This window comes from Capricornis sumatraensis, chromosome 11 (assembly GCF_032405125.1).
Source record: "Capricornis sumatraensis isolate serow.1 chromosome 11, serow.2, whole genome shotgun sequence".
In the NCBI taxonomy this organism is placed as follows: domain Eukaryota; kingdom Metazoa; phylum Chordata; class Mammalia; order Artiodactyla; family Bovidae; genus Capricornis; species Capricornis sumatraensis.
Genome location: NC_091079.1, coordinates 21914888 through 21924338, shown reverse-complemented (window position 1 = coordinate 21924338; position 9451 = coordinate 21914888). Strand labels below are relative to the sequence as shown.

Below are 9451 nucleotides of genomic sequence, written 5' to 3'. Positions count from 1 at the left end.
GGGAAGGGGGTGCTGGGCGGGGCAGAGGTAAGAGGTGTTGGGTGGGTGGATGAAGGACCTGCCCGGTAAGCAGGTGTGGATTCTGACGGCGGGGCCAGGCTGAGCCCAGTGGATGGAGGGGTCTGCTGACCACTGGGTTGTGCTGGAGGAGCCTTGGGGGCATCTTCTCTGGGCCCTCAGTTTGCAGATGGGGAAACCGAGGCTAGTGACGTGCTCAAGGTCTCCCAGCCTGTCCGTGGGGGTGGGAGTGGGGCTCATTGCTCCTGTTGGGGCCCCTGGCCCTGGCCTTTTGGGGCCTAGAGAGGGAGAGACAGGCTTGCAGGTACTTGACGGCCATATCTGAGGCCCGGTAATGTCCCTCCTTGAGGCCCTGTCACGGTGGGACCCCAGTCCCGGCCACCCGTGTTGTCGCCACCTTGGCAAGCGCCTGGCGGCCGGCCCTGGCCTGTGGGCTCCTGTGGGCTGTGCCTGCTTCTTTGAGCTCCTGGAGGGCAGTGGCTTATTTGCTTCCATCCTGTGGCCAGCCCTGTGGGTGAGTGGTGGACAGCGGCCCAGGGCAGAGGCTGACCAGAGCCTCCGGTTTCCAGGGGGGAGCCCTTGAGAGACGTGTAAGGTTGGCTCGTGTCTGTCGGGGGGGCTGCCATGCCGCCCCCACCCCCACTGTGCTGTCACCTTGGCCTCTGTGCTGGAGCCCCTTGCCCTGAGGACCGGGGCTGCTCCAGAGTGATCTGGGCCCAGAGACACCGCAGAGGCCGGAATTCCGCGGAGGACGGGGCTGACCGTCTGGTGGCGGGGGCGGGGCGTTGTGGAGGGGCCCGGGCTTCGAGGGGTGGCTCTGTCACCACAGATGCCTTGAAATCGTGTGTTGGGGTTCAGCACAACCGATTCCTGAGAGGGAAACCGAGGCCTGGTGAGGGAGGGGCATGAGCCGGGACCCCTTTTCATTGCCTTCTCTCCCCTCCCCAGACACTGCCTGCGGCTGACCAGCCTGGGATTTATGGAGAGGCCCTCGGAGGGCAGCCCTGAGTACTGCCGCGCCCAGCATCTGCACCGTGCCCGCTGCTGAGGCCCCCGTGCCTCCGGCCTCACCATTGCCCTCGCCCGCTCATGGCCCCCGCCGCCTGGCCTGGGGCTGGCTCTGTGGCCTGAGCCCCCCGCCCCGCTCCAGGACTCGCCGTACCCCAATGGGGTAACGTGACGGAGGCCCCGTGTCACTGTCGCCCGCTGTCCGCCTGCGGCTGCTGCCTGTCACCCCCACCCCACGGTGGCCTCATTGGTTCAGTTTCAAGTTCGTTCTGCCTTTAATCCTTGGGGTCTGGGGCCTTGGAGCAGAGTGGCCCTCCAGCCATCCACCAATGCCGAGGGGGGTGTTCCTGGTGACAGGCGCAGCGCTGGCCACGGCTTCGGCAGCCGGATTCACTTTGGGCTTTTTAAAGTTCTCTTTGCTGAGTTTTTTGGTGGTTGTTATTTCTGCTTTTGCCCACTAGTAATCCTCCAGCCCTGAGAGGCAGGAGCTTGGACTCGGCCTGTTTTACTTCTGGGGGCTCTTTTGTTCTGTGTTGTAAAGTGTTGGGTTTTCTTTTTTTAATCATCCACCCGTGATCCGGGCAGCATCCTCCCCCTACCCAAGTATTTGCACAATATTTGTGCGGGGTCTGGGGGGCAGGGTTTCTTTTTTTTTTTTTTAAAGCATTTTCTCTCTCTCGGACAAGCACAGGGATCTCGTGCCCCTCGGGTTCTGGGGGGTGGTGGGCCCCTCTTGCGTTCACGTCCCCAGCCCCATCTGCGGGCAGCAGCCATGGCGCGGATGAACCGGCCGGCCCCTGTGGAGGTCAGCTACAAGAACATGCGCTTCCTCATCACGCACAACCCCACCAACGCCACCCTCAGCAGCTTCATCGAGGTGAGCATCTGGCACGCCTCATGGCGAGGCTGGGGGCCTCCGAGTGAGAGGAGAGCTTGGGATGACAGGCCCCCTGGGAGAGGCACACGAGAGTGCGTGTGGGGCTGGGGTGTGAGGGCTGCGGGGGGTCAGCGGGGTGGGCAGTGGGACCCGTGCCACCTGAGCAGAGACAGGTGCAGAGGTAGGAGGTGAGACAGGCCTCGCGTCCTCAGGACATCCCTGTGGCTGGTGCAGTCCTGAGCCCTTTGCTGGCCGTCTGGCCTCTGTACAGAGGCTGAGCAGGAGGAGAAGAGGGCGGTGGTCCCCCCAGGAGAGGACCGGCTGCTTAGACAGCCTGGAGAAAGCAGAGTGGGGACAGGGCATGAATGCCAGCTTCACAGCCAGCCCAGGCTGCGGGAAGCCCATGGGCTCCAGGGGCTCCTGGGAGCTCTCGGCACAGGTATCTGTGTGAGGAAGGGCTGGGCAGCAGTCCAAGCCAGCCACGGGAGACAGTGACCACTGTACCCCGAGAACCAGCAGGCGAGCTGTCTGCTGCTCGTGGCCCCGGCAGACAGGACCAAATGTTTGCAGAGCCTGCCGTTCTCCGCGGGGCTCCTGGAGGAGACTGGCCTCTGCAGTGCTCCTTGCTGTTTACAGAGCCTGTGACTGTGTGCTGGGCCTTTTGTGACCTCAGACCTCCAGCTGTTCCCTCTGCAGCAAGATATAAGCCCCTCTGAGTGCTCCTCGTGGTTGAACAGGGGCCTGGGCACAGGAGGACTTCAGCAACTGTGTAGACGCTAGACTATGGAGGGAGGCAGTTGGCACCCTGCCGTCGGGAGGCCTGGACTCTAGACATTGAGCTGGGGACTCTGTGGGGGAGGGCTGTCCCCCTGCATGGCCCATGATTGGGGTCAGGGCTCAGAATGTGAGCAGAGTCAGGGCTCAGAGTGTGACCAGGGTCAGGGCTCAGGGTGTGACCTGGCTCAGGGCTCAGAGTGGGACCAGGCTCAGGGCTCAGTGTGTGACCAGGGTCAGGGCTCAGAGTGGGGCAGGTGTCAGCACTCAGTCTGTCATGAGGTCCGGGCCCAGCCTGGTCTGGGTGGCAGCACCCTCGGCTGCAGGCCCAGATGAATCTGCGGTGCCCCTTTGGCTCAGAGCTCTGCCCCGCCCCTGCCCCGCCCCGCTCCGCCCCGCCCCTGCCCCGCCCCCTACTCCCCGCATTCTCAGAATAGCTCTGTGCTCTCCTCTCTGTGTCCAGTGTCCCCGTCGCATGATGAGCAAGGTCCAGCGGCTGATTCCTCACTGCTCCTAAAATAGCTGCCGGGAGCAGGTGGGGGTGGGTGCACGTGGACCCCATGCAGCGAATCGCCCCCACCCCGGCGTATAAATATCCCTGTGCTGGCTGTGAACTGCCTTGACCTTTCCCCGGGTAGCTTGGGGCTTCCTCCTGGGTGTCCTCTGGGCAGGTGCCCACCCTCCCCGCCCCGAGGTGCCCCTCCCCTCAGACCCTGAAGGCCCCCATGCGGGGTCTGGCCCCGGGGTGGACCTGTCCCTGCAGTCCGGGCTGGGAGAGCTGCTCAGAGCAGGACTACACAGGGGCTCATGTGTGGGCTCTGGTGTCCTCGCCCTGCCTGGGGACCCGGGAGCTTGGTCTGGAAGTTGCTGGAGTGCTCTGGGGTCCTGAGCATCCAAGAGGAGGGAGGTCGTGCTGGAAGTTGGGCTCCCAGCTCTGACGCCTCAGTGGTGACGTGGGTGGGTGGGTCACCCTGCCTGCTGTGGGGCAAGCTCAGGGACACTCACCCCCAGAAGCATCAGGAAGAGCTGTCCCATCCCCACAGGTCCCTGAGCCCAAAAGTCCGTGAGCCGCTGGCGATTCACGCTGGGCCCCAGCCTTTCTGTCCCGTAGAGGGCCGTGGGGTCCCCTGCCCAGCCCTGTCTCCCTCTTCCCTCCCTGCCAGGACCTGAAGAAGTACGGGGCCACCACCGTGGTGCGCGTGTGTGAGGTGACCTACGACAAGGCCCCGCTGGAGAAGGACGGCATCACGGTTGTGGTGAGGGCCGCGTGTGGTGGGGTGGGGGGGTGGCCGGGTCTGGGTGGGGTGGCAGGCGTGTGTGGCCTTGCTGCGCACCCGGTTGCCCCCGCCGTGTCTGTGGGCAGGCTGTATCTCCAGAGCGTCGGTGCGGCCCCTGGGCTCCTCTCCGTCTCGCTCGGCGTCTGGGGCCTTGTTGCCAGGCAGCGGGTGCCTCTCCGGGGTGGGCTGGGTGCACCTGGCGGGTCCCTGGGGAGGCTCTCCGGAGGCTGCGGGGAGGGACCCTTGGGGCGGTTTCCTTGGTCCCTGGTAGTGGGGACCGACGTCCAGGCAGCAGGCCCCATGGGATGGGCCCCGTGGTTCCTGCCCTGTGGGGAGGCCCCCGAGCCAGGTGATGTTGATGAAGGTGGTGAGAGGGGCCGGAGCCTTGGGGCGGACAGGCCTGCCCCTTCCCCACTGAGTGACCCGGGGTCCTCCCGTCTAGAGTGGGGGTGCCTGAAGGGCACCAGGTGAACGCTGTAAAGTAACCCAGAGCACAGGGGTTTCCCATGCCTCCCCTGCGGCAGGAAGGGCTTTAGGTTAGACAAGCAGTTGCCAGGCAGACCCGTGGCCTCCAGGGGCCCTCCAGGGGTGCTGAATCTGAAGTCTGGGAACAGGGTCAGATGCCCGGGTACCTGGCCTCGGTGGACACGTGGATGCACCCCTGCTGCCAAGCGGTGCTGATTCTGGGGTGGCCCCTCGGTCCCCCGTGAATGTGCCCCATGGGAAGTGCCCTGCCTCCAGCCTTGGGCCCGGCCTGCTCTGTGCCGCTGTGCTGGGGGCTGGGGAAACAGGCAGGCCTATGTCAGCCACGTTCATGGACCAGGCCCCTTGGGTCTGTGGGCCCAGAATGGCTCAGGCTGGGTGAGTCCAGAACCACAGCGTGGACTGACGAGAGGGGGAGTAGGACTCCTGCGGCTGCCCCCCCAAAAGAGCAGGGTGTTCTGGGAAGGCTTCCTGGAGGAGACGATGGGGAGGAGCCTTGCAGGGGGGCGCTCTCTGGGGCCTCTGCCCCGACCGTCACCCTTTGGGGGCTCCCGATATCCTCCTTGCTTGTCAGAGTGCCCCTGGGCAGGCTGGCCTGGGCCCTGGCTCTCACCCCACCTTCAAGTTGGGGGTCGTCACGTGCTGCTGCCTTCTGCAGGACTGGCCGTTTGATGACGGGGCGCCCCCGCCCGGCAAAGTGGTGGAGGACTGGCTGAGCCTGCTGAAGAGCAAGTTCTGTGATGACCCTGGCAGCTGCGTGGCTGTGCACTGCGTGGCCGGCCTGGGGCGGTGAGCCAGTGGGGCAGGGCAGCTGGCTTGAACTTGGGGACCTCTTGGCCTGGCTTGCCATTGGGTGTGGGTGGCGAAAGTCCTTCCCAAAGTCTGACCCTGCTCCCCACTGCTGTGGCTGGGACTTTATGTGGGAAGGAGCTGACAGCCCTTCCCCTCCCCAGACACAAAGACCCCACACCCGCCAGCTAATCATGGGAAACGTGAACGTGATTTGTAACCGAGAGTCAAGCTCTCATCCACGGGCAGACCTGAGCCCAGCACTTTGCTCTCTGTCCTTCAGCCCTCCCACCTACACGTTTATACACGAGGAGCCTGAGGCACAGAGGTGGCCCTGCCCACCTGGGGCCACACAGCAGGCGCAGGCGGAGCCTGTGCCCTCCATGGGGCGGGAGCGCCACTGGGGAAGCCTGGGCCGCTCCAGGCCCCGAGGGGGAAGGCGTTGGGGAGGGCGTGGGTGCCTGGACCTGGGTGACCTGGCCCTGCCGTCCGCCCAGGGCTCCAGTCCTCGTGGCGCTGGCCCTCATTGAGAGCGGGATGAAGTATGAGGACGCCATCCAGTTCATCCGACAGTGAGTGGCCGGTTGGGGAAGGGCTCTGGTGGGTGCTCGGGGTCTGGGTGAAGGGGGTCCTTATCCTTCCCTCCCTACCCTGCAGGGGCCCAGGGCCCTGACAGGAGGCACTCCTGACCCCTGTCCCAGTGCCATCCTCTGAGGCCTTCCCCAGTTCAGTGCAGCCTCCTGCTGTGGTACCAGCGCACCTCTCAGGCTGCCTAGTCCCGACTGTGGATGGGTCTCTGTGTGTGGTCTGCTCCCGGACTGGGAGCAGAGGGTGAGGAGAGGCTACACGGAGTGCCTGGCTTGTTCCCTCTCTGGGGCCCATGGCTCCTTCAGCCTGGGGTACATCAGTCTGCACAGGCCCTGCAGTGCTGAGTAACAGGCTGCCCCAAACCCATCTCTGACACAGGGAGCTGGGGCAGACACCTCTTTAAGTCTCCAGCACTCCTGACGCGGGGTGTCACTCCCCTTAGCTCTTGGGAGAGGAGGAACCCGCAGAAGCCATCCAACCCAGCCCAGCAGTGAAAGGACCCCCCCAGTGCCACCTGCCCCACCTGCCCCAACCCCCCCGCCGGGACAGCTGACACCCCAGGATCTTTCAGGACTGCCCTCTGAAGCCCTGGCCCCTGGGCCCTCTGCGCCCCATTCTCGGCCCCCATGGTGGTCTCCCAGCCTCCTCTCCTTGCGGGGAGGAGGCTGCTGTCTGCCGCGGCCCCTGGGAAAGGAGCCCCGGTGGAGCAGGGTCCCGGGGTGGCAGCAGGGGCAGTGGGGTGGGCACAGAGGACTGGGGCCAGCCCCCAGCCCGCCCACTGTGAGTTTGTGTGTGTGTGAGACACGCGCACAGTCCGTGCCTGGGTGTCTTCTTGTGCTGCGCCCCCGACGACAGTTCCCAGGGCACAGCCGTCTCTTTCTCCCAGAGGCCGGCTTGTTTACCAGTCAGGCGGCCAGCCCTGCGTGTGCCCACAGGAGCTCTGGCCTCCTCGGGACCCTGGCACGTGTGCACACACACAAGACACACGGTTTCTCTCCGTGAGCCTGTGTGCAGCTCTGTGCCTTGGCACAGATCTCGGGCGGCCCCAAGGTAAGGGCCGGGCCTTCACCGTCAGCTCTGCCCCATGCACCTCGCTGAGCCCGCGGTTCCCTAGTTCCAGTCCGAGGCCTGTGACTGGGGGCTGGGCCCAACCTGGTGACTCAGAGCAGCGCAGGCTTGCTCCTCCCTGGCCCATGCATCATTGACCAGAGCCAGTCCACGGCCATGTCCGAGGTCACGGGCGGTGGGGACAGGTGACCTCCGGAAGTGCCTGGTGGGCAGTGCTAGGTACGCCCACACCCAGGCACCTGAGGGCCACCTCTCGCCTCCTCTCCTCTCCCTCCCAGCCAGCCGGCATGCCAGGCTCCATCCCCGCGGGCTCTGCTTTCAGGGGGTGGTCCCCAGGTAAACACGCGGGCCTTGGAGTATGGGGACCTTGGGGTTGGGGAGGTGAGGCGGTCAGCCTGGAGGAGTGATAGCCAGGTGACCTGAAGGGCAGCAGCGGTGGCTGCAGTGACTGTGATTCTGGCGGAAGGAACAGTCCGGGCAAAGGCCCAGAGGTGGGAGGGCTCTGTGGGTCATGGGGACCCACTCCAGCCCCTCTCGCCTCTGGGGCCTGCAGCTCTGGGGCAGGGCGGGTGGCCGAGCCTGGGTCCTACCTGACCCCCACCCCGGTCCCATCTGCCCAGGAAGCGGCGCGGAGCCATCAACAGCAAACAGCTCACCTACCTGGAAAAATACCGGCCGAAGCAGAGACTGCGGTTCAAGGACCCCCACGCGCACAAGACCAAGTGCTGTCTCATGTAGCTCAGGACCTGGGCACCTGGCCGCGGGCTCAGCAGGGCTCCCGCCACGGCTGCCCTCTGCTCTTTGCTCCCAGCCCCCCGGGCACATCCGCCACCAGCCGTCCAGCCCGCCCCCCGCACCCCTCGTGGGTGATTTCTGTCTCTGCTCCCTCCCTCTCTGTCCACGCCAGGTATGTGTGTGTGTGTGTGCAGCGTGCGCACCGCTGTCTGGTCCAGTCTTCCTTTTATCTCTGCCTGCGTGTCTGTCTCTCTGTGCCCTCAGCCCTCACTGTCCCTCTGAGGCTTAATCCCCTCAATCTCCCCGCCCTGTGTCCCTGGCTGTCCTGTTAATGCCCTGCCCACACCGCCTCCGGGCAGCTCTCCTTCCTGGCCTGTTTGTTTGGGGGCTGGTGTGTTTTTTAACCACTGGGCCCAGCCCCTCATCTGCGGCCCCTCACCCTGACCTGTTCTTGGCACCTTAAATTATTGGGTCTGGGGCAGTCAGGTGTTCTGGACACTCGAAGGCAATAAAACCAGACCCTGTGGCTGTATGTGCCTGGAGAACGGGGTGTGGGTGGCCTTGGGGGGCTGGCGGCACCCAGGGATGCTGCGGGGCGCGTTCCCTCTTGCCGGCTGTGCTTGGCCACCCCCTGGCGTCCACGCTGGGTCCCTGCACTCCCTGGCTCAAGGCGGAGATGTCCCGGATTGAACAGAGCAGGGGCTGAGGCCTGAGTGGGCTCTGCCCAGTTGCCCTGTTGCTGTTTTGGGGGCCAGGTCACCGGCATTGCCCCCGTAAGGGACAGGATGGGTCACTTGGTAATTCTTCTGGGCCATGTGTCCAGTGGGGTGGCTTCCCTGTCCTGCCCCCCACTAAGTGTCCTCACTACAGTCTTAGAAGCCCAGAGAAGGGAGAGGGTGATGATGCCCACTGGGCCTGGGGTGGAGGGACATGCCGACTCCTCACCTCAGGGTGGGGAGGGGAAGCTGGAGGGGTGGAGGGTGACCCCGGGGTTCCTGGGGTGAAAGGTCAGAGTGTGTTGGGGGCTGGGCCTGCTGGAGGGCACGGATGTTGCCCTGCTCTGTGAGCAGCTCTCTGCTCTTGCAGAACTGGGGGCTGGCCCCTCCCTGGGTCAGGTTGGCCGCGCCTACCCCGGGTGGGATGGTGGTCCCCCCACCAGGACTCAGGACCCTGTCTCCTGCCCCTGGCCTGCTGTGGCCAGCCTGGCAGTCAACTATTGCTGCTGGTTAGTGGGGCACCTCTTGTGTGCCCGGGTCTAGAGCCTTCCACCCTGCTGGTAAGGCCTGTGGTCCCTCAACTTCAGGCTTCACTTGTCTCAGTTCCCCCCGGGGGTTTATCTAGTCACCATTTGCTGCAGAAGCCTCTGGGGCCCAGGCCTAGCCAGCTCCAGGCTTTTACTAAGACCAGACTTCCCAGGTGCAGGATGAACTGGGGTGAGGCAGGGGGATGTGCAGGAGGCCCCACTGCCCACTGCCCACTGGGGGGAATCAGAGAAGCCTCCCTTTTAGGGGAGATGGCACCCCCCCACCCAGCTGGGTTCAGGGAACCCTCTTCCCAGCCAGGGGTTGTAGCAGAAGTGGGATGGGGGCACCCACAGGGGCCCGCGGACAAAATGGAGGGCTGTGAAAAGCCAAACCCACCCAGAGCCCCTCCTTAAGTGGCGCCCTTCAGAGACTCACAGATGGGTGGGCAGGGGCCCCAGCTCTGCCCAGGGTCATTTACTCCTCTCCCCGGTCATACTGAACACCACCAGTGAGTCTGCAGTTGCTGTATTTTTTTCAACCCACCATCCAAGTTGTGGGGCCTCCTGGGTGTAACCCCAGGCCTGTCCCGA

General features: G+C 64.8%; 1 protein-coding gene across 4 annotated transcripts; it reads left to right on the top strand.

Annotated features, from left to right (window-relative positions):
* The first annotated feature begins 1104 nt into the window (after positions 1-1104).
* Positions 1105-8107, top strand: PTP4A3 (protein tyrosine phosphatase 4A3). 4 transcript variants are annotated; one of them, XM_068983651.1, is made up of 5 exons: positions 1105-1903; positions 3841-3933; positions 5096-5226; positions 5724-5798; positions 7503-8107. In XM_068983651.1, the coding sequence occupies exons 1-5, from the start codon at positions 1799-1801 to the stop codon at positions 7618-7620; spliced, it is 522 nt and encodes a 173-aa protein (XP_068839752.1). In that variant the 5' UTR covers positions 1105-1798; the 3' UTR covers positions 7621-8107. The 4 variants fall into 4 exon arrangements, with proteins under 4 accessions (XP_068839752.1, XP_068839753.1, XP_068839755.1 ...); XM_068983652.1 differs by having other exon boundaries at positions 3841-3946; positions 5136-5226; XM_068983654.1 differs by lacking the exon at positions 3841-3933.
* The last annotated feature ends 1344 nt before the right edge of the window (positions 8108-9451 follow it).